Source organism: Mustela nivalis, assembly GCF_964662115.1.
Source record: "Mustela nivalis genome assembly, chromosome: 10".
Lineage (NCBI taxonomy): Eukaryota > Metazoa > Chordata > Mammalia > Carnivora > Mustelidae > Mustela > Mustela nivalis.
Genome location: NC_139029.1, coordinates 48,373,427 through 48,398,893, shown reverse-complemented (window position 1 = coordinate 48,398,893; position 25,467 = coordinate 48,373,427). Strand labels below are relative to the sequence as shown.

The window sequence follows — 25,467 nt, the reverse complement described above, 5'->3', positions numbered from 1 at the left end:
TCCAAACACACTCATCAGGGCATTCTTGAAGAATCTCGTTCCTGTAGGAACCACAGAATATTCCGTTAGTACCTCCATCTTGGGAAGAGGGGCTTCAGTGGTCCTTGGTTCATCCACAGAAGCTTCATCATCAAACAGTCGTCGACAGCAAACCAAGGTAAAGGGAGGAGGCACCTCTTTGAGAAAAGACACTGCTTCTCGGCGAGACTTCCCATACAGTTGCACACCATTGACCTAGAAAGACAAGGGAGAAGTCAGAATTGAGCAGCCCTGGAGGAAAAAACCAAAGTCCCATGCTCACATGGATCTACCCAAATAAAAACAGATTTTATTTTCCCCACAAACTAAGGGTCCAAACATAACCACATTATTTTAGTAGTAACTAAAAAGACTAGAAATCAAATGTATAAAAATTTAGGCTAAACCTTTATTGAATTTAGTGAAGAAAGTTTAAGATGTGTGCAGATTACAAGTGATCTAATTTCTCACACCTCCATGATTTCTCTTTTCTACCCTCCAACTCTTGAATTCTCTCATCTACTTCTACACATCTCTCCTTAAATACACTAAATATCATTGCTAGCCTTCCTAGGACCACCTCCTTTTACTTTTTCATTTTATAAAAATATCACTATAGATATCAACACTAATTTTAAGGCTGTAATTAAAAACCACTCAATTTACAATGTGTAGGTAACAAAATCTAGGATACTCAACTGTCAAAATTTAGCATCACTTTTCACAATTTTCTTTCATATGCTATAAACTTTTTTTTTAAATCTACATTCAATTAGCCAACATATAGCACATCATTGGTTTCAGATATAGTGTTCAATAACTCATCAGTCACATGTAACACCCAGTGCTCATCACATCACATGCCCTCCTTAATGCCAGGCACCTAGCTATCCCATCCCCCCACCCACCTCCCCTCCAGCATCCCTCAGTTTGTTTCCTAGAGTTGAGAGTCTCTCATGGTTTTTCTCCCTCTCTGATGCTTAAGACCATCCTAGAAAAAGTATCTATCGAAAATAAATATATGTAAATCCATTCTATTCTTACATGTTCTGCTCACACAGCCGTCAACTATAGGTCAACTATCGGAGGTGTGTCAGTTTTCAAACCATTAGACGTGTGTTCCAAATGCTTAAAAGGACAAAATGATAACTAACTACTCCTAATGCTTAGTGCTTATCACCGTGAAATTATCTAAGTTTTATGTTTTAGTGCACAGGAATAGTATTTTTGCACCAAAGATGATTTAGAAAGATTAACCTATTCTAATTTTTTATCTATGTGACTTAAGCTCCAGAAGCTCTCTCAGTTCTGACTCAACACCACTAAAAACTGATCTGCCTGCAACTCCCCAAAAGCTGAGGCATGAACATAATCCAGGCATGAACCAGTCTTTTCCCACCCGACTCCTACCTTCCTGGGAGCATTCAGTGGCATTATTAGTTGTAAAGGTATTTCTGGGCTGGCATCAATTTCTGACAGGTGTCGTGCTAATATCCAGATCACTGGTGGGGCTGACTTTCCTGGGAGAAACCTGTGCACAAAATCTGTCCTTCTCAGAGAATACAGCATTGTGGGTTTTGCAAGCATCTCAGAGAGGCAGCAACCTGAGCCCAAAGTCAATGATCCCTGGGAGCCACTCTTGGGCCCACAAATCCAAGCACTTAGCCATCAGGCCAGACACCATCTCTCTGCCTCTTAATTATTTACAGAGGTATCACCACCGAGTAAAAAGACCCATATGTGCTTCAGGGAGCTGGTCCTAGTGGAAAAGTCAGGATCGTCTCCCAAGACTTTCTGACGGATGAAAGGGATCTGGGGGACTGCAAGTTTAGCAGCTGATAAATGTTTTTCCTTTGGAAGAACTGAAAGTCAACCTTCACTGGCCACATCATGTCCCCAGTGCCAATGGGTGCCACAGACAGAGCAAGTTCTCAAATCACCCACATGCACAGTACCCCATACCGAGAAGCAAGCAAGCAGATATAACCAAAGCCAAGAATTCTACCCCATATTCAAGTCTTAGTTTGTGTTTCACAGTACTTCAACAAATTAGAAAATCACTTTTCAGGTTTTTATCTTGGAGTACATTTAAATATTTATTTAGCTCATTATTTATTCATTTGAATTGTCTCCAATTATTATAGCAGTGCCTGGTAGTCCTCCTCACTGCTCTCTACTGTTAAAGGGATTGGTCATGTTTCCCATTACCAACTCCTATCTAAGAGGATTTATGGCTGCTGTAAATAGCTGCTCTGGGCTGAGACTTGGCACAATGTTCTAACGCCAGAGCGTATTTGTGTTTCTGGTTTTAAGTTCTAAGGAGTATACACACACACACACACACACACACACACACACACTCTTTAGGTTCAGGAGTTTATTTGGCTAACTTTAGAGAGATTTTTCTATTTCTATATTTGACTATTCAGAATAAGCCAATTTTTATTTTAGAGTTCACAGTATTTCTTAGGCCCTCCAACTGGAGACCCTCTTAAGAGCTATCAAGTCTCAATTATTCAGACTTTGTGATTAGAAAGCACACACACATACACATTTGCAGAGTACATAACACTGTACAAGTATTGTCCCACCACATTACCTCATTCAATCCTCCTTAGACTGTTTATGCCTTTTTACAGTAATAATTCTGCCAAGATCGCACAGTGAAATAACGCTTTAAAGTTTATATGGAGGAGTGCAGCCACTCTGGAAAACAGTATGGAGGTTCATCAAAAACTTAAAAATAGGGGCACCTGGGTGTCTCAGTGGGTTAAAGCCTCTGCCTTTGGCTCAGGTCATGATCCCAGGGTCCTGGGATCAAGCCCCACATCGGACTCTCTGCTCAGCGGGGAGCCTGCTTCCTCCTCTCTCTCTGCCTGCCTCTCTGCCTACTTGTGATTGCTGTCTGTCAAATAAATAAATAAAATCTTAAAAAAAAAAAAAAGTTAAAAATAGAACTACCCTACAATCCAATAATCACAGTCCTGGGTATTTACCCAAAAAATACAAAAACACTAATTTAAAGAGATAGATGTATCTCAGTGTTTATAGCAGCATTATTTTCAACAGTCAAATTATGGAAGCAGCCCAAGGGTCCATCGACTGATGAATGGAATGCATAAAGAAGATGCGGTACACATGCACGCGCGCGCGCACACACACACACACCCACACACACACACAGGAGTATTATTCAGCCATAAAAAAGAATGGAACCAAACCATTTGCAATGACATGGATGCAGCTAGCGAGTATAATGTCAAGCAAAATAAGTCAGAGAAAGACAATACCATACAATTTTTGCTTGTGGAATTAAAGAAACAAAATGAACAAGGAAAGGGGAAAAAAGAGATAAATCAAGAAAGAGACCCTTAATTACAGAGGACTGAGGGTTACTGGAGGGGAGGTGGGTGGGAGGATGGGTGAAATAGGTAAAGGGGATTACGGAGGGCACTTGTGATGAGCATAGGATGATGTATGAATTGCTGAATCACTATTACTATATGTCTGAAACTAATAAAACACTCTGTGTGTTAAAATAAAGTTTAAGTGACACCTGGATGACTCAGTCATTAAGCACTCTCGGTGTCGGCTCGGGTCGTGATCTCAGGGTTGTGAAATCGGGCCCTGGGTCAGGCCCCATGCTCAGCATGGAATCTGCGGGAGAGTCTTTCCCCCTCCCCCCTCTGCTTCTCTCTGCTTACACACTCTCACCCCTCAGCTTACACACTCGCTCTCTCAAATAGATAAATAAAATCTTAAAGATAAAATAAAGTTTACATTGATGATATTCTACTAGATGGTCACAAAAACATAGTGAGGCAGGCCTCTACTGATGAAAAAACAACTCTCAAAACAGCTGAGTGACGTGTCAGAGGACACACTGTGAAGCTGTGGCAAATTCAAAGACAGAGGCAGCTCTTCTGACTTCAAGCCTTTGCTTCGCTCCCTATCTCCAGTGTTTCCACCAGAAATCTATACTTAAGAATTAGAGTACACTACTTATTATACCACGTTCTCTTACAAGATAGAAGGCCCACAGGATCCTAGTCTTGGCTGAAGAACAGAGGACTCAGCTGATAGCCGGGGTCATGCACACTTCCTCTATATTTGCCACTAATGCTTTCTCATCTACCACATACTAGTCGCTGAATCATCCTTCATGCCACTGATCGTACAATAAAAACGGTTAAGACGGTAATTCTATGTTATGTATGCTTATTTTTTCTTGGAGAAAAAGTATTTTATTATTTTTTAATTGTAGTTAACAGAACACCATATGTTAACTATGCTGAAATTAAAATTTTTAAAAATTGTAGTGGATAGGGGCCCTTGAGTGGCTCAGTGGGTTAAAACCTCTGCCTTTGGCTTAGGTCATAATCCCAGGGTCCTGGGATCGAGCCCCAAATTGGGCTCTCTGCTCAGTGGGAAGCCTGCTTCCTTCCCTCTCTCTCTGCCTGCCTCTCAGCCTACTTGTGATCTCTGTCTTGTCCAAAAAAAAAAAAAAAAAAAAAATATCTAAAGTTAACAACAACAAAAAAGGGTAGTGGATAGACCCTGTCAGTTTCAGGTACACAGTACCATCTATGTATATTTTTCACACACAAAAAAGAGAGAATCAAACTGGTTTTTACTAATTCCACTTTTCTCCAAACAAAAATATCTCCTTTCTCAATACCTAAAAACTACACATTATAGAAATGGTCTCCAATCTACAGATTATTATCTGTGATATCCATAAAGCTACAAATGTGCCCTGACAATCGAAAGAGAAAGGATATGATCTCAGTACCAAAACCAAAATAATAAACAAAAACCAAAACAAAAGAAAAGCCTAAGTCATGTAGTAAAACCTAAAGGTATTATTCCACAATAAGATCCCAGTAGGATTCCTTGAGCACTTCTAAAAATAAGCCACTTACTAGAGATTAAAACGGGACTCCCACATCTTGCCCTCTTATGCTTATGATAAAATTTAACAACCAGTCATAGCAGCTTTCCCTCTGACCTCAAAAGTCAGCCTAGAATTTTGAACATAGTTCTCTAGGTGGCCAGACACTGCTCAAAAATGCAGCTGCACTCAACAACAACCCTATTTGCTATCCTCGTCATTTCACTTTGAGTAAACATCAATTTTAGAAAGACATCTCTACAGTCAAGGCCCATGGGAGTCAAACCTTGGCTAAGGCTATGAGGTTGAGTCTATTAAACCCAAGTTAGAGCTTCTTATGGTTCCTAACTCATAGCAGAACCCTCTTTTACATAGCCTTCTTTAAGTATGACCATTCTCCACATTTATTTTTTTGAGGGGCTTCGGAAGTAGTGTATTTGGGAAAAACAGTGAAGCGGGAAGTAGAAAACATGAACTAAAGTCATCATGCTAGGAGTATATAACGTTGGGGAAAAATCAGCGCCTTATTTTCCTGTCTGTAAAATTAGCAGCTTCATTGTTGTTTGTGTGTTTGTTTATGTTAGCTCTGGGACTGTCCATTCTAACAAAATATCTCAAGAAGGTCATGTCAAAGCAGAAGTGCTCTAGAATTGTTCTAGCTGAAGACAGGCTGGGGAGCTTGAGTGAGCCCACAGAGGCTGCCATGTTGGGATGTGAGTCCCAAGGAGACAATCTGAATACCAGTCAATAATACATAAGCCTGAGGTCACCCAGCTAGCCTAATTCTTATTAGAAATAACCATAAAACCTGTAGGTGAATGTGACTACATGTTGCAAACAAGGGGTAGGGATTCATCTCTTAAAAAAGAATTTTGCTTAAAAAAATCCTAATTATGTTATCAAACTATAACAGGACATTAGCTCCTTTCTCAATCACTTAAATAAGCAAGCAAAATAAAGCCTCAGGAGTCCCAAAAGATAGGAAAAATGAACTCAAACCCATTATCTTTTTTCTTTTATCATTACATAGGCTGTATTCTTCTCTACCTTCATTTTATTTCATTTTCTCCAGTTTTATTGAGATAAAATTGACACACAACATTGTGTAAGTTTAAGGTATATAATGTGATGATTTGAACTACATCTATACTGTGAAATATTCTCACAATGAAGTTAGTTAACACAGGCATTGCCCTACATGGTTAGCATTTTGTGTGGGGTGTGTGTGTGTGTGTGTGTGTGTGTGTGTGTGTGTGTGTATGGTAAGAACATTTAAGATCTACTCTTAAAGTAACTTGGGGACTATCATTAACAATACTATGTTATACACTTGAAAAGACAGTCGCCAAGTATTTTTCAATATAAGTAGTTCACATTACATTGGCGGTAATGTAATTCAGTGAATTTCTGGTAAAAATACATTTTCCTATAACTCAGAAATTCCTGTCCTGTGTTTTTTTTTTTATCTCTCACAAATTTTACCTCAAGAAGTTCATCCTCTGGCTGCAGGAGGTTCAGTGTATCAACAGGACCACCTGGAGCAACTGAAGAGATGTAATGGTGTCCATCAAAGGAATCCACTTCCATGCCAAGCCTCAGAGTGTGAATGGGCAGCAGCTGTAGCAAAACACAAAGCAACAATATCAAATCTGACAAGGACATATCCAACTGTTAATCCTCCATCAAGTATTATTTTGACATGAAAACCCCACCTCTTGAGTCAGATCATCAAGATCCCAATAGAGGGCAAAAATGGGGAAACTAGCCACCAATAAAATATGAATAATTTGTCTTCTTGCTCTCACTCCTCTTTTCCTTTCAGATTCCTTAGGGATGGACACACAGATGTACAAAGTCCTGCCTCGATTCTAAGCATCAAGTATTCCAAACTTCTTATAGTTCCCAGTATGGATTCCAGGTTTTATTTTTCTGCAGGGCTATCCATCTCCCAGAACATTCGAGTTCCTCTTTATTACCTAATTTCCACTCACTTAATACCGAGGCAATGTTACTTCCAGGAAGTCCTTCCTGATATCTGAGTTAATGTCCCTCTGTTTGGGGTCCAAGGCCACCATGTATAGATCTCCATCACAGCTCATAACCTACTGTGCCTAGAATTTCTATTTTCTTGATTGTTCCCCCTGCTTAAATGCAAAGTCTTTATCTTCTCTCTGTAACTTCAGACCCTACAATAGTACCAGGCACTAAACATGGACTCATTAAACAGTTTTTTTAACTAAGCTGTGAGAATGATCCCTCACTCAAGAACTCCTTTTCTATCTCACCAACTTAAGTGAGAACAATTTCCAGGTGGGGGAGGGTGGCTATGTAATAAGGAAGGCAATCATTATTCCATCCTAGGATTGATGTTGGTGGCTTAGAAGGATTACTATGGGCTCAGCTATAAGTCAAGGGTTAAGAAACTCTAGCCCATGTCAAAATAAAGAGATGAGACTTGGTGTTGTTGGCTGTAAAGGACAAATGCACTCACCAAACTCTACTCCCTTGACTTTTAAAGATGGAGCTCATGATTTATCATTGTGGCTATATAAACTCAAATATGGTAAATGGTACTTACTAATTATGATTTATATGTCCTATATCAATAATTTATTTATCTAAAATACCAGACCCTTGGGGCGCCTGGGTGGCTCAGTGGGTTAAGTCTCTGCCTTCGGCTCAGGTCATGATCTCAGGGTCCGGGGATCAAGCCCTGCATCAAGCTCTCTACTCAGCAGGGAGCCTGCCTCCCCCCCCTCTCTCTGCCTGCCTCTCTGTCTACTTGTGATCTCTCTCTGTGTCAAATAAATAAAATCTTCAAAAAAATAAATAAAATAAAATACCAGGTCCACCTCTAACTATATATTAAATAAAGAGAAAACCCTATACAGCATGGCAATGTATGCACAATATAGTTCTTTCCTTCATATTTCCTATTCCCTTTGACCCTTTATCTCTGAGCTTGTCACCTCCCCTTAGTCATCTGCTCTGGGTCCCCAGAGTTCTACAGGCTTTAGGCACCACCTAGGGCTCATTTCCTTCCCACCGTATACATACAGACAAATGGGAAGGATAAGCAGTCTAGCACACCAAGACCTCAATGACTTAAAACAGGCATGAGGGATTTCTGGCTCTGGGCTAACTTTCTGAAAGTTAAGTGCTCTTGACCACCAACCTCTTCAGATTCCACCACCATGTCTGGCAATAAGATGTTCTAGCGCTCTAAATGGAAGGTTAACATTGTTTTTACTCTTGTTCCCTCTCTGTGATTTCTTTATCACTGCAGTCCCCTATCCTCTTTCTGAGTCACTGTACCCAACCATGCATATCAAACCAGAAGATATCAGTTCCCTTATTATTAATGTTGGTGGTGGGGGGGTTTTTGTTTTTTTCTTTTTTAGTCTTTCTTCAGTAGTAAAAGGTTAAATAACAACTCTCAGAGAAATGTTTCTGTAATAAGGACTAACCCACCCATGTTTGCCGACTCTCTCCTTTCCTCTGTTTATGAGGCAAACACTGGGGCAGTGGTCAGTGGTCAGGGAGTCCACCCGTAGGTCATCTCCAGTGGTATGAAGACTGCTTGCAAGAACAGACTGCTCAATCTTCAGGAATTCTGCAAGTTTGCTGTTAAATGTAGCCATCACTAAAAATTAAATGCTGTACAACTACAATTAAATGATATTAAAAGTAAATGTCAAAAGTATTCAAAATCTGTCACTGAGCCACCAGCATCTGACTCTTGATTTCAGCTCGAGTCAAGATCTCAGGGTCATGTTTGAGATGACTCTCTGCTCTGCAGGGAGTCTGAGATTCTCTCCCTCTGCCTCTTCCCCAGCTCACACTCTTTCAATCTTTGTCTCAAATCAATCAATCAATCTTTAAGAACAACCAAAAAAATTCACCAACAAACAAGTGAAAACCAAACAATTATTAGTTGTAATTATTACTAGCTGCTATGCAGGAATGAATCTGGGCCAAGATACCACACATGACTGGTGAAGGTCATTTTGAAAAGTTGGGCAGGGTAGATTTTCCAGAGATGGGGACATTTGTGGTAAAACTGAAAGTAAGACCATATCAGCCCTACAAAAAGCCTGCGAGGGGGCTGCTTGTAGAATGTCAATGAGAAAGGTAATTGCTAAATTTTTATTTGAGCAACCAGTAATATGGCAGTAGCAATTTCTGCATAGAGGTGCCGAAATTAAAACAAGGACACTGCTGTACATACAGACTACTGCTACTTACATAGAAATATGCCCCCATAAAAAATAAAAGGATTAAGGAGGGAACTGATTCAATTTCCCCATTCAGCCCCCTCTTCCTAATCCTGACCTATTTATGTAGCTGACTCCATTCTCCACCATATCCAAGCAACAGGAGGAATGGGCTGGAGCACAGAAGAGGAACAGAGAGGAGCAGGAGAAGATCACCCATGGAATCCTTTGCCTTCCAGATACAGGCCTGTATCCTCGTAGGCGATGCTCCCAGATATCTATAAACAGCACATGCTCCCCAGAAACTTAAACCATGAACAAGACACACATGCTCCATCTTTAATCACGCTGAACAAATAAGCCAGAAACAATGTTTACAAAATCTGTCAATCTGCGAGAAGCCTACCTAATATTAGTTCTGTATCCAAATCGGAGTACAGCTGGTTTTCGAGACTTCATGTTACATTGCTGCAGGCTCCTCTGCGGGAGCAGGACTGTTTAATTACCTGTCCCAGCTGCATTTAGCAACTCAACAAATCAACCGTTTCATCTGTCTCTTTCAGTTGTCCACCCCTTCCGTTTTCTGAGTTCTTAGAGAGCAGAAAGTACTAAAATGACAGGAGTGGGTGCAACAGACAGGTGATTGATGCCTTCACACACATTCCATGTTATGCTTTACTGATGCTTATTCAATGTGCTTTGCAAGGGGTCCTATTTAAATTGACAAAGTTAATGAGCAGCAGGGTTTTCATGATCCCGATGTGACAAGTAAAAGATACAAGGAAATATATCTAAGGAGAAGTATGACCATTGTGCGACTTACTGTCAGTGCTAAAATGATGAAGATCAAATGAGACCAAGCAAGCCAGAGCCCTTCAACCTGCAAGTGGAGAGACCTGTCACGAAGCAAACCGCAGTTCATTCATTTTGCTAAAAGCTCTACTTTTAGGATCCTAAAACAAGATACCAGAATGTGCAAGTGAGAATATAAATGATGTTGCTTCTGGGGAAAAAACCCTTCTGGAGAGGAATAGATATGTCAGTAGGATGGGGGAGGATGCTTCCAAAAAAGCTAACCTCAAAATAGGACAGAAAGAACCCCATGATTAGTTCTTATAACACACACACAAACACACACACACACAGAGACTGAAGATGTTAAATGCCATTTATGTGTAAAAGTTAGAGGGAAAGAATTACTACAAACTTTCCAAGAATTTAGCTACAACTTTTAAAAAGTGAACACAGGGGCGCCTGGGTGGCTCAGTGGGTTAAAGCCTCTGCCTGTGGCTCAGGTCATGATCCCAGGGTCCTGGGATCGAGCCCCACATCGGACTCTCTACTCAGCAGGGAGCCTGCTTCCCCTCCTCTCTCTCTGCCTGCCTCTCTACCTACTTGTGATCTCTGTCAAATAAATAAAATCTTTAAAAAACAAACCAAAGTGAAACAGCAAAAGCTTCTTGCCCATATAAAATTTTAATTCTGAATATTCAAAAAACACACATTGTATGCCCTTTTGTACAGAAATACAATGAAAGTTCTTTTTAGTGGCCTAAAACCAAGGTCAAGAGTCAACTGGCATTTATCATTTTTTTTTTTGTTGTTTAGCATTATCATTTTAAATATCATTGATGTTACCTGCCTAGTCCACATGGTATTTGAACTTTTGACACCTGATCTAACACTCTGCACTTACGACTCTTGTTCTACCTTTGTTCTTGGTACTTCCTCCACCTGGAATATCCAGTTATTTCCCTGAACCCATTCTTCAGGGTACACTTCAAATGCCATCCTCCCAAGAAACCTCCTTTACCTTCCTTGAGGAAGTACCATCTCCTTCCTTGAGCAAATATAAGGCCTTTTGGTAATATTTGAACAGTAGAGTTCTCAGTGGAGTGAGGCAAAGGAAGAACCACAATTTCCTATAGGAACCTCACCACAAAGTACAGAATTAGAATATTGCCCGGAAGAACGAAATAAGACGTGTATTTAAAAGAGTATTAATGTATTCATTAGGGAAAAAAAATTATGTATTCATTAGAGAGTAAGCAAATAAGAAAAAGGGCAGGAGTGAGGGCTAGAGGGAGGGGGAGGAGCAGACTCCCCACTGAGCAGGAAAGCCTGATGAGCCCCATCCCAGGACCATGGGATCATGACCCGAGGTAAGGGCAGCCACTTAGCTGACTGAGCCACTCAGGCACCCAAAGACCTGTGTATTTTGAAAAAGCTCCTGTTTCTGACAGGCCATGTACCCTAACTACGCACCTCAGTTAGTACAGTGACTTGATTCTGTGCCTTTTGCTCTCCACTCAACAAGAGACCAGCAAAGTGTAAAATCACACACCCGAGAATTCATCAGCAGTAGTTGTCTCTGGGGAGGAGAATAAGGGAACTGGGATGGAAGAGAAACTTATTTTTTACAGGATGTACTTCCATAACTTTTTAATTTTAGATCTTGTCCATGTTACTTATTCAGAAGAAAAAAGAATGGCATAGGTGTAGAAGCCAGACAACTTTGATGGGTTTCCTCATTTTGCCACTTTACTTGCTGCATCTGATCTTGAACAAGACACTTTACCTGCCTGATGCTCAGTTTCCACATACCACGACTGGAAAGAAGAAAACAGCTGCTGAACAATAGGGTCACTGAGACAATTAAAGGAGACACTGTATTTGAGACCAAGAACCCATCCTAGTAACCGAATGTACACCTGCAGCCACTCTAGGAGGGTCGGGTACATTCCACTGCCTTAAAAGTTAGATTTGCTCTCATTGAGTGAGGGGGAAACACACGTTTGAAAGTCCTTTGGTTCAGAGAATATAATTCAGGAAGGAAATAAAATGAAATTTGTCAGCCTGTCTTGTCAAAACCAGAGAACAGGATGTGTAATATTTCGTTTCCCACGGCGGGGACCTTCCTAACACTCACTCCGAATCACAACTGATGGCCAGCAGAAAGGTCACTGGAATGAGCCTAATGCTTCTCCCTCGCAGTGCTGTGATTATCTTAATAGTAAACAGTTGCCAAGAAAGCCATCCCTAAATGTGCAAGTCTCCCCAGATGCGGGAAAACCGTTCTGCTGTCATGATTAACAGCTTCCTAGAAGCACTGCAGCTAATGCTCAAGCCACTACAAATTGCTTTCGCCTCCCTCCTTCCCCACAACTCTGTCCACCTCACAAGAAAGCCTCATCTATGAACACTGGCCAGTAACATATGAAGGTGCTTCTTGTATCATCATCCATTCCAGAGTAGTGGCAATGGGGTAGTAAACTGGAGGGACCATCCAAAGACAGCTAGACCCTTAGGAACAGCAGTTCTGGCCATGAAACATGGCTTTCCTCATCAGAAACCTGCTGAGACCGAAGAAAAACCTACAGCATGACCTCAGATCTTGCCACTGCTCTGCTTAAACCTTCCACTGGTGTTACTGGCATGGCAAGTGAAGCCCAGGCTTACCACCACGGATCTGGAAGCCCTACAGCTCCAGGTCTTCCTCGCCAGCCTATTTAACATTCTAGTCTTCACTTAGTTGGACCCTAACACTATAACAAACAACCTCCACTCTCCCTACAAGCTGGCCCTGTCTTCTCACAGAGCTTTTATGCCTGCCACTCACCAGTCTCCCAGCTCCCCATTTCCTTATCTTTCAAGCCTGAGCTCAGAAAGGTTTTCTCTGGCTCTCTTCAAAATGCTCCCTCCTCCCGTTCTGCTGTCACCATCCTGTTAAAACTTTTACATCACTAATGATCTACAACTAAGAATCTATAACTATTTTATCAAATTATTTTTCACTTGTTTACTATCATGCCCTTACCCAAGCCCAGAGTGTAGGCTCTGTGAGAGCAAAGACCTCTTCCATGTTGGTGCCCACCACTGGCAGCAGAGTCTGGCACAGAGCAGGACTTCAATAAATACTTCAGAGATAAGTGAACATGTTCTGCAACCTGCCCCTGCGGCTATCTAGCTGTATAATTTGAGGTGAGCCACTGCACCTGCACAAACTTCAGTATTGTCATCTGTGAAGTTCTGCTAGGATACAGGCTCAATTACATACTGAGTTTTTGAGTTTCCTCAAAAAGTGAATAGAGCTTACCCTACAATCCAGCAATTGAACTAATAGTAATGTATCCATGCAAAAATACTGATTCAAAGGGGCACATGCACCCTGATGTTTAAAGCAACATTATCAACAATAGCCAAAGTACGGGAAAAGCTTGAATATCCATCACAGCACGTGAGTGAGTGCGCGCACATATACACACACACACACACACACACACACACTCTGGATTATTCAGCCACTGAAAAGAATAAAATGTTGCCATTTGCAACAATGTGGAAGCAGCTTATCCTAAGCAAAGTCAGAAAAGACAAACCATATGATTTCACTCATATGTGGAATTTAAGAAACAAAACAGATGAACATATGGTAAAGGGGGGAAAAAGAGAAGGAAGGAAGAAACCATAAGAGACCCTTAACTACAGAGAACAAACTGAAGGTTGATGGAAGAAGGGTGGGTGGGGGGTTATGCTAGCTGGGTGATCGATATTACGGTGGGCACTTATGAGGAGCACCAGGCATTACAGGCAAGTGATGAGTCACTAAATTCTATGCCTGAGACCAATATTACACTATATGTTACCTAGAATTTAAACAAAAATTTGAAAAAAATAGTTTTTTCTTAAAGGAGACTTTAAAAGTTTAGAGACTAAAAATGAAGCACACAACTGGGCAACAAAATCACCATTTACTGAACAATTCTTACGTATTAGCATGGAGCTATATTAATTAAAGCATACATTATATATATTTGTACTTAATCTTCAAACATAAGTATTATTGTTCATATTCTGTAGAAGAAAATTTAGGCTGCTTATTTCACTCCTTAAAATGCTTCCTCAGTTGTCACTTTTTTAATAAGGTTTTCCATGGTCAACCTATCTAAAATTACAAATCCACTCTCTTTCCTGAATTCTTTATCTGCCCTGCCTTAAATTCTGCATGACAATGTATCCCACTTTTTTTTTTTTATCTCCCCTTATGAAAATACAAGTTCTACAAGACAGAGATTTTTCTTTTTTTCCTCTGCTCTCCTCTGAAACCCCAGCACCCAGTAGAGGACCTGAGACAAAGTATGTAAAAGTATTTTAAAAATGAGTAATGAATGAATGAATGTACAGTTGAGTGCACAGATGAGTTTCTATGAGGTAGTTCTGAAAGTCTGTACAGTTCAAAGCCTTTCCATGTGTTGGTACCAGAGTTACTAAGTACACACACGTTTGTGTTTGTATATATTATATATGTGTATACATATATACATAATATACATATTATATATGTATATATATATGTATATTATATATGTATGTATATATATAATATACTGCATAAAAGTTGATCAGTAAAGAAATGAAATTAGTAAGACTGGTGATAAGGAACTAGGAAATGAAGGTGAGACAGAACATCTGTCTAGAAAAAGACAATGCCATTCCTTAAGATGCACAAAGTGTGATTATTATTTTTTTTACTTATTACAGAATATGATGATGCAGGGTCTCACTGGGTTGGAACGTGGGAGGACAGACAACTAAAGCTGAAATGCATGACAAGCTGAGTCTGGTATGTTCCCCCCAAGAAGGTCTCTTGAGTTCTAAAGCTATTTGGGCAAGGAGGCTAAAAGCCAATCAGAAAAACTCTGAAAAGCAAAGACTTCAGCAGCCCCAAAAGTACTGAGGAAACAGAATTGGCGTTCAGATCCCACCAAGAAGAGGGGACCAGTATACATTCCTGACTCATGTGGAACACCTGAGAGGCTAGGTCTTAGGAGCAAAGGCAAACCAGAAAGAGTCTAAACCTTACCAGAACTGTACCTCTGTCTCATCTCAGAGATAATCACCCATTCCCACCCCTCCACCCCCATCTCTCTCTCCCTTTCTCTCTCTCTCTCTCTCTCTCACACACACACACACACACACACACACAATCTCCTTATCAGAAAAAAGAATGAGTCCCTGGACAAAGATAACATCACCTGAAGCCTTTGTAAGTTGCCCTACATAAGGTCGGGCAGTCAATTACATTATGGTATGAAGAAAGAGACAACCAAATAACAAAAGAAAGTACCGAATAATAGAAACACATATAAAGTTGATCCAGATACTGAAATTAACTGCTTAACGTCCTTCTAAGCTATGACTAATATGTTTAAGAAATACAGGAAAAGATGGCAAATACAGATTTTTTAAATTATAAATTACACCAAAGAACATAACCTAAAAAGGAATAAAACAGAAATTCTAGAACAGAACATTACAACAAAAATTAAAATTAAGAACTCAATAGATGGGCTTCAGCAGCAGATTAGGCACAGTAAATTTACTAAACTGCAAGACAGATAAATACAAAACATCTATTATCTAAGAGTTTAGTGTATATGAAAGAACAGTTTTAGGGGACAGCATCACTGATTTTTACGAATGATAAAAATAATAGGACATACTAGTAGGCACCTGCAATTCTTCTAGGCTCAGTGTATTTAATCCCTATAAAACCAATAAGCTAGGTAGTATCCTATTAATATCTCCCTTTAACAGACAACAAAACTGAAACAGTTTAGATAATTCTGCAAGCGAGTGAATGGATAAGGCAGAATCTGAACTCAGGCAGTTTGACCCCGAAGTCCATTTAATCAGTAAACTGCACTACAGTGGTTAATAAGAACTGAACTTTGGTGACGTTTTCATATTTGTTACTATCCTCTTAAATCCCTCCCAGCATAGTTAGATGGAATTAGTAATCAGTGACTGCTCTAATGACTTGTAAATAACTTAAAATTAATTGTAAGTTATGACTTGTAAATAATTTAAAATTAACCATAAATTATGCCATGATGCTTTTATATGGCCTATTCGGAGAAAAGCTTGGTCGGCTGGTCCCATAGGTACAGCCAGGTAGTGACTCCAAATGCAGGGTAGCACAGGTGGAAAGAAACACTACAGTCTCAGCCTTAAAAATTCAAACCTATAAAATGACTGCCCATATAATATAAAATTATGGAAGAGAAATATTCAACACAAATAAAGAGATGGCAGAAATACCTCAAGAGATAACTTCTTACAAAACCTACATGGGACACAGAGAACTCCTCTCGAAGAGTACATGTGACAGGAGAGTTTAAGCTGGACTTAGCTCATCGACCCATTTGGGATTACAGTATAAATCCTGAAACTATTCTAATGAGAACACCTTTACTTTCTCATCATTGGTTGAGTAAGCCAACAAGAAGCCTTCTCTGACCTTCAACTGCCCTGCTTTTTGATTATCCAGAGGAGGAACTATAAAATTAATTTATAGTGAGAAAAAACCTAAAAATGCTGGGGGAAACTGTTACCACCACCTCCTGGCATTCTGCCATTAGAAATAAAGCTCACTCTACAAAAGTTTCTAAGTTCAAGAAAAAATACCACTTAAAATGCACTTTTCTGTCTTTAGACATCTGGACCAAGATTTTGTAAGGTCTGTGTTTGTGGTCTTGATTTTTAGGAAACATTTTAAAAGTCCTACTGATAATGTCTGCAGGGCTAACACATTCTGGAAAATGTTACTCTGTGTACCACCTGCAAGGTGGGCAAAGCCATCAAAACTGGGGTTTTGGCTTCTGAACGTGGCACCCCATGTTCTTTCCAGGCATATCTAACCATCACCTTTCGTAACAGTGAGAACCTGCCACATTTCAGGAAACATCTAAGACTAAATTCTGGAAACTTCTGGTCACAGCACAAACTTGGTTTCTTTGATGAGAACTTAGAGAAAGTTCTTCAAACAACAGAAAACTGGTAACATTTTTAAAAAAATAACACTTACCTTTGAATATTTCTGTAATTCAGCATCATCTGCAATCTGTGTATCCAAAGTAGCAACCTAAATTTACAAGGAAAAAAAAAAAAAACTCCAATATTTGTAAAAGCATAACCTCATTTCTTAGGTTTTCTGAAAAAAGATCTGTAAACCCTATATATTGATAACACCATCTGATCTGCATTCTCATCTTTTTCTGATATTTCTGAAATCAGGAAGTATAACACATAATGCAAAATGTCAAAGAAAAGTTTTTTGTTGTTACCGTTTTCTAGAGCAATCTTTTCCCCCTAAATTACTTGGTTGAACCAGAAGGGAATGGGCAAAACACATACGCTATTTTTAAAAATCCATGACCCTTAAAGTTTTAATATAATCCTCTGTTGTAAGGAGTCCATAAAAATTTTATTCTTTTAGCAAAGCCAAAAGCATAATCATTTTCACTTTTAAATTCAGGCCTTAAAATGAAGTTTGCAAGGTCAGTAAAGTGAGATGAGTTTGGAAAAACTGAAGCATCTGACTTTCCACAGCAAACTCCATCATTTCCCTGGGAGACATAGCTGGCAAGGACACAAACAGAAAGACCTGGCCTGGTGAGCAGCTCACAGAATATACTTAAAGCTCTTAATCCTGGCCTAAAACTATTGTTCTAAGCCTCAGTGGTAGAGATCCACAGAAGTGAATTCCTAGCAAGCAAAATACTTTACTGATGATGTGCATCTGTAAGTTATTAATAAAGTAGGGTGTATCTGGAAGGAGAGGATAAGTCAAACAATGATCCAACTAAAGCTTCTAGAAGTACTGCATTTCATATAAGTAGATTCTAGAAGAAAAATGGAATCAGAAACATCAGAGTACACGAGGGCGTGCATGCATTTATTTATCTTGCCTGGTTTCTCCTTTGTGTTCCTCATCCCTCAAGACAGGAAGAACCCTTAATGAATAAGTTGTCACTTTAAATTCCCAACCTCAGGGACGCCTGGGTGGCTCAGTTCATTAAGCAGCTGCCTTCAGCTCAGGTCATGATCCCAGCGTCCTGAGATCGAGTCCCACATCGGGCTCCTTGTTCTGTAGGGAGCCTGCTACAATCTGCAGAGGCTCCTTGTTCTATAGCTCCCTCTGCCACTCTGTCTGCCTGTGCTCACTCTCTCTCTGACAAATAAAGAAATAAAATCTTAAAAAAAAAAAAAAATTCCCAACCTCAAATTCTGTCTCTTCTTTCTCGCCATTATGTTATGCTCTCACTGTGTGATAAATGAAATTTGGAGTAGTTATGAGGATAAAATTTTAACTAAAAAGAGCCCATCACAAAACTGTCCCATGGATATATATACTGGGACACCAAACTGCTTTATATATCAAACCACTACGAATAGTAGAAAAAGTTATTTGCTAAGGTGACAGCCTAATGACAAAACAGCATTTAAAATCTATGAGGTAGGGCGCCTGGGTGGCTCAGTGGGTTAAGCCGCAGCCTTCAGCTCAGGTCATGATCTCAGGGTCCTGGGATCGAGCCCCACATCAAGCTCTCTGCTCAGCGGGGAGCCTGCTTCCTCCTCGCACTCTCTCTGCCTGCCTCTCTGCCTACTTATGATCTCTCTCTGTCACATAAATAAATAAAAAATCTTTAAAAAAAAAAATAAATAAATAAAATCTATGAGGTAAAGAAGCAGCAGTTCCTGAGGACCAAAAGCAAGTATGAAATTAGCAAGAATAGAGTATGGAATGTTTTAATGCATCTTAATGATGCTGGAAATTTCCTGACAATACATAGTGGTTGCATGTTCTGAACCAAGAAAAGGGGGAAAAAAAAATCTCCAACCAGCCAACAAGCACTAATGATAAACATATGGGAGACAACATGAATGACAATAGAAATTTAATAGAATTTTTATTACTAATGCATTTAGTGAACACTGTAGATGCTTTTCCAAGCACAGCTTTCTGCTTTCACATGGATTCATGTGGGGAGTGTAATCAATCCCTTACTCGATGAATCTAATAACAGGTGAAAGGAAGTCTAATGGACCACTGGTGCTATAAACTTATACCTAACCTAAATTACTTCCTGTTCTCCCTAATACATTTGATAATCATTCTTTCATTTTTCTCATAAAACTGTAAGATTCTTTGTGAAACATAGGACTAATATCCACAGCCCTTTCAGTGTACAATAAAACAAACAGATCATAAAAGCAATCATAAAAATGCCAGCAATTTTAAGCAGCTGATATAGGTTATAAATTTAAAGGCAAGTCTTCTAAAATTCTTCTGCCTACTGTTGACTTAAATGTTTTCAACATGAACCGAGTGTCTGCTAATTATAACTAAAACTTGTGTGCAGTCCTTAATTGTTCTTACAGCTTAAAATGTTTAAAGAGGGGGGAAAAAAATCAATTGATCCCCTAAGGGAAGAAAGGCAGGAATTAAAATAAAGGCAAACTGGCTAACCTTGGGCTCTCCCACTTCTTTAAACTGCAATGTTAGGAGCTTGACATGCAATGAAACATGAATGCTTTTTATTACAATATTTTAACATACCATTACTTCATAATCCGGGCCCAACAGGTTTTCCCATCTAGATTTCAGCTCATTTTCTGGAGAGTCAGGGACCTTTTCTGGAGTTTAAAGAAAAAAAAAATGAAGCTACTATGAGCCAAACTTAACTACTAAATTCCTCAATAACAGCACAGTTCCAGTAAGTAAAAAGGAAATGAATATAAAGGAAAATGCATTAACTTGGGTCTACCAGGTAAAGTAAATCAGAGGTGACTTATAAGACTAATGTAAAATGTTAAGGCTAGTTGTGACCAAATTATGAAGGGGTTTTCATTAAGGACGATTTCAAATGGAAGACGAACTGATGAGTTAGAAATGAAATTTGAGGGACGCCTGGGTGGCTCAGTTGGTTGGACGACTGCCTTCGGCTCAGGTCATGATCCCAGAGTCCCGGGATCGAGTCCCGCATCGGGCTCCCAGCTCCATGGGGAGTCTGCTTCTCCCTCTGACCTTCTCCTCGCTCATGCTCTCTCTCACTGTCTCTCTCTCAAATAAATAAATAAAATCTTTAAAAAAAAAAAAAAAGAAAGAAATGAAATTTGAAATATACCCACTTTATATGTAAACATCCTAAAGTTTACAAGTAAAATACATCTGGCTTTGCTTTACAATATGTTAAGACAAACAAGGATTTAATTTAAATGTTAATCACTTCAAAGTAATACCTTCCACTCACCCCCAGAAAAAATAAAAACTTATCAAGACATCTTTACCATCAACTGGGCATCTGAACACAATCCAATCAGACTTCTTATCTGGGTGGATACAAAACCATGTCTGGTTTAATTCAACCAGGGAGATACAAGAGCTTTAACATACTAGAAACTCTGTGTACTTTGGTCTCATGTAGTTACTTGGCTATTCCTTCGTGACTCTTGAGTATAATATTGCTTTTGCATACGTAAGATAACATTGCAGAACTAAGACAGATTTTAAGTGCTCTGCCTATCCTCCTTCATGGTCTTAGCCAGAAGCTCAGGATACAGTTGCTAGTCTGAATAACGCGTAATGGGCAAAAGATGAAGTACTAAAATACAATTTCAACTTATATCCATAGCAGTAGCAGAAAATAAACAAACCTTCACCTTTTTTTCTGTAAGTTAAAGAAAAACTCTTTTAATTTTGTCACAAGATTAAACAAGTCACAGAACACTTACTCCAGCTGACATAACCATCTGTCTAAAATCAAACATAAATTGCAACATCAGCTCTTTCAGTCCTCAGCATGGACAGCTCATCTTGGATGCATATAATGCTTAATTACATAATGCAAATCATCAAGTAAAGGCTAACCTCAGAATTCAGAGACTAAGACTAATAAACACCAAAGAGCTTAACTCACTAGATATTATCCATGCAAAAACAAGGATATTCGTAAAAGAATATCCATGAAATAACTATATCAACGGATATGCTAGTTTACATGTAGGGGATAACTAATCAAAGATCTTATTAAAAGCAAAATATCACTTATGTGGGCTCTGTACCTTTGTGCCTACCTATTATTGTCAACGATAGGCACAATTTCCGGAAGAAATTACATTATGACAACGTGGATGGAACTGGAGGGTATTGTGCTGAGCAAAATAAATCAGTCAGAGAAAGACAATTATCATATGATCTCTCTGATATGATGAATTTGAGAGGCAGGGCAGGGGGTTGTGGGGGGCAGGAAGGGGAAAAAAATGAAACAAGATGGGACCAGGGAAGGGGACAAATCATAAAAGACTATTTTTTTTTAAGATTTTACTTATTTATTTGACAGAGAGAGAGGTCACAAGTAGGCAGAGAGGCAGGCAGAGGGAGAAGGGAAAGCAGGCTCCCCACTGAGCAAAGAGCCCGATTCCAGGGCTCGATTCCAGGACCCTGAGGTCATGACCTGAGCCAAAGGCAGAGGCTAAACCCACTGAGCCACCCAGGTGCCTTCATAAGAGTCTCTTAATCTCAGGAAACAAACTAAGGATTGCTGTGGGAGTGTGTGGAGGATAGGGTGGCTAGGTGATGGACACTGGGGAGGGTATGTGTTATGGTGAGTGCTGTGAATTGTGTAAGACTGATGATTCACAGACCTGTACTCCCAAAGCAAATAATACATTAAATGTAAATTTAAAAAAAGAGAAAAATTACGTTATGAGTTCTACCATCTTTGTTAAATTTCTCCCATGCAGCAGTTTCTTATCTGGTAAGCTAATTTGCAATTAGCAATCTGGTAAGCTAATTTGGTTGAATTGTAAGCTTAAAAACATGATATTTAAAGGTGACATTTCATACACGTGTATAAAACAATGGTATCTCACCTACAGTTCACTTAACTACTTCATCTTTCATTTGTACAATGGATACTCGTGACAGATAGTCATGAGTTTTAAAGCATAGCACAAAGTTAAGTACCAGAGGAAAAGACTGTTTTCACAGTCTAATAAATCCTGAGCTACGCAAAGTGACTTAAAATGAATAGTATGATGATCTGAAACAATTATTCAAATGGCAATGAAGGGGAGCAGAATATGCCACCCCAAAATATGCCATATTAGCATGTAGAATATTTTGAACTAAAGGCAATCGAGACCTCCCCTAACTATCCAGAAGAATTTAGATAGGAGGCCTATACCAGAAAGAACTATTACCAGAGAGAACTTTTTTAACTGAAAGACCTATTGGCATGGCAGAGCAAACTTTTAATTACCAAACATTTGCTTTTCTTTTTTCTTTTTTTTTTAAAGATTTTATTTATTTATTTGACAGACAGAGATCACAAGTAGGCAGAGAGGCGGGCAGAGAGAGGAGGAAGCAGGCTCCCTGCTGAGCAGAGAGCCCGATGCGGGACTCCATCCCAGGACCCTGAGATCATGACCTGAGCCGAAGGCAGCGGCTTAACCCACTGAGCCACCCAGGCGCCCCAAACATTTGCTTTTCTTACCATGCTGTGAATTACCCTCCTCATCTTTGAAGCCCCAGGCCTCCATGCCATTCCTTAATTTAGAATGGCATATGAGGCTCAACTGCCCAACTTACTCTTGGATCTCCTATTTTTTTTTTATTTTAATTTTTATTTATTTGACAGAGAAAGATCACAAGTAGGCAGAGAGGCAGGGAGAGAGAGAGGAAGCAGGGTCCCCACTGAGCAGAGAGCCCCATGTGGGGCTCAATCCCAGGACCCTGAGATCATGACTGAGCCAAAGGCAGAGGATTAACCCACTGAGCCACCCAGATACCCCTTGGATCTCCTATTTTTATGGGGCTTCCATACTTAGGAAATTTGTTTTCTCCCATTAATCGGTTTTATATCAATTTAATTATTAGACCAAAGAACCTAGAGGGGAAGAAGGGAAAGTTTTTCTGCCCCTATAGCAAAAGAGACAGCTAATTTCTTAGCAGTTCAACGACCTTGGTCTTACTGTCAAGATGAAATTATACATATTCATGAAGAAAAAAATGCAATGAGATTGATCCAAAAAGAGCAGATAAAGTGTCTGAAAATATTTCTAACTTCAGAATCTACTTTATTTTCACACAACAGTTCCATAAAAATGTATCTGGGGTCACTTGAATTTAAAAAGCAAGGATCTAACCACAATCCACTTGGGTCAAAAAGAATAAGGTAAATTTCCAAATTATAGGAAATTTTTTAACTTGAGTGAGGGGTTACTCCTCCCTTCAGGTCATCCTTTCTTGAGACAAGACAATCAAAGCCAAAACTTCCCTGGAAGAGGATGATGTTAAGTATCCCATTTCATTTAACTGTCAAGGCTTTCCAGAGCACCTCTTGCAGAGAATTGGGTGAGACTGCTATTCCAAATGTTTCCAGAACAGAGTCAACTATGTAGCCAAGTATCAGAGTACAAAGTGAACAAAGCTGCACATAAATTAAAAAGAAGATTAAAATATAAGTATACAGGAACCTGACAATTTGATAAAACATGTAAATATGTATATGTTATAAATTATTATGGTAAAAGGAAATACTGCTATATGTATACAGATAGCTAGCTATCTATAGCTATGTCAATGATAATACATGTTCACATATGCACTAATTAAAAGTGGTGACAAGATTTAAAAAATAGTTAAACATAGGGCGCCTGGGTGGCTCAGTGGGTTGGGCCGCTGCCTTCGGCTCAGGTCATGATCTCGGGGTCCTGGGATCGAGTTCCGCATCGGGCTCTCTGCTTGGCAGGGAGCCTGCTTCCCTCTCTCTCTCTCTCTGCCTGCCTTTCCATCTACTTGTGATTTCTCTCTGTCAAATAAATAAATAAAATCTTAAAAAAAAATAGTTAAACATAATAATAAAAATGCATGCAAAATTAATTAAACAAAGATTAAGCAATAACATGCTTAGTCCCCAACTGCCACAAGTGCTAAGATGTTGATATTAAGAATATCCTATATTGGGGGGCACCTGAGTGGCTCAGTGGGTTAAGCCGCTGCCTTCGGCTCAGGTCATGATCTCAGGGTCCTGGGATCGAGTCCCGCATGGGGCTCTCTGCTCAGCAGGGAGCCTGCTTCCTCCTCTCTCTCTCTCTGCCTACCTCTCTGCCTACTTGTGCTCTGTCTCTGTCAAATAAATAAATAAAATCTTTAAAAAAAAAAAAAAAAGAATATCCTATATTGGGGCACCTGGGTGGCTCAGTAGATTAAAGCCTCTGCCCTCGGCTCAGGTCACAGTCCCAGAGTCCTTGGATCAAGCCCCACACCGGCCTCTCTGCTCAGTGGGGAGCCTGCTTCCTCCTCTCACTCTCTGCCTGCCTCTCTGCCTCCTTGTGATCTCTGTCTGTCAAATAAATAAATAAAATCTTTAAAAATATATATTTAAAAAATATATATCCTATTTTGGGGTGCCTGGGTGGCTTAGTGGGTTAAAGCCTCTGCCGTCGGTTTGGATCATGATCTCAGGGTTCTGGGATCAAGTTCCAAGTTCCACTTGCTCAGTGGGGAACCTCCTTTTCCCTCTGCCTCATGCTCCCTGTGCTTGTGTCAAATAAGTAATATCTTTAAAAAAAAAAAAAAAAAAGAATATCTTATTTTGGGGGCACTCAGGTGGCTCAGTCAGTTAAGCATCTGCCTGATCCTGGGATGAGCCCCATGTCTGCTCCCTGCTCAGTGGGGAATCTGCTTCTTCCTTTCCCCCTGCCCCTACCCCTGCCCATGCGCTCTCTTATTCAAATAAATAAATCTTAAAAAAAAAAAAAAAAAGAATATACTATTTCATATTTTAAAATGCTTCTAAAATTTCTCACATTAAATTGCTATAAAGAGAGAAAACGGTTAACAGATGAGAAAGTCAAGTCACTTTGTTTGGAATTGAATGCTCTGTGCCTACCTAATTTTTCTACACCTTGCATGTTGTCATTTTTCAGATTATCCATTCTTTCGTCAGTTTCCTCATCCCCACCATCCAGATCAGTTTCCGTTTCCACTGCTCCAGTTAGGTAGCGGGCTGGTGTTTCCGATGGCTCTACAGCAGTTCCTAAAATAAGAATTGCTAACTTGAATCACTAGCAGCTGAAGAGTGTATTTAAGTGAGGTTATTCCAGTCCTGTTCACAACCTCATTACAAACATCTTAGGTAAATTACATATATGATTCCTTTATTGAAAAGGATAAGGAACCAGGCAATGGGAAGGTAAGATCTAGTTGTTGACAAAGCAAAAGTAAATACTTTTCCACAAAGCCTTGGAAAAGAAAAAGAACACTGAGGTCTTACACTCTTGTGGTTGTGGTCGGTAAGGAGCAAGAGAGGCAAAATAAGCCCATTCCATGCTCTGGGCTCTCCTAGGTTTTGGCACAACATCATGATCAGTTAAAAAAAATAATAATAGTAACTCTACATAGGTTACTTTATGAATTGGAAGGGAACTGGAGAGAATTCTCCTGTTTGCAGTTCCTCCCTTAGCTAAACTGAGCTAAGTAAAGCTTTCAATCTC

At 39.6% G+C, this 25,467-nt stretch overlaps 1 protein-coding gene across 9 annotated transcripts in view; it reads right to left on the bottom strand.

Annotated features, from left to right (window-relative positions):
- PATJ (PATJ crumbs cell polarity complex component) overlaps window positions 1–25,467 on the bottom strand; it is a 373,944-nt gene that overhangs the window by 301,403 nt on the left and 47,074 nt on the right. For 8 of the 9 annotated variants that reach the window (XM_082687808.1, XM_082687804.1, XM_082687800.1 and 5 more), the window contains exons 12-16: window positions 24,864–25,010; window positions 19,526–19,602; window positions 16,991–17,047; window positions 6,392–6,526; window positions 73–234 (exon numbers count right to left, since the gene is read on the bottom strand). In XM_082687808.1, the coding sequence (XP_082543934.1) occupies window positions 73–234; window positions 6,392–6,526; window positions 16,991–17,047; window positions 19,526–19,602; window positions 24,864–25,010 (578 nt within the window). The remainder of the gene's footprint in view (window positions 1–72; window positions 235–6,391; window positions 6,527–16,990; window positions 17,048–19,525; window positions 19,603–24,863; window positions 25,011–25,467) is intronic. The other variant, XM_082687803.1, reaches the window with a different exon arrangement.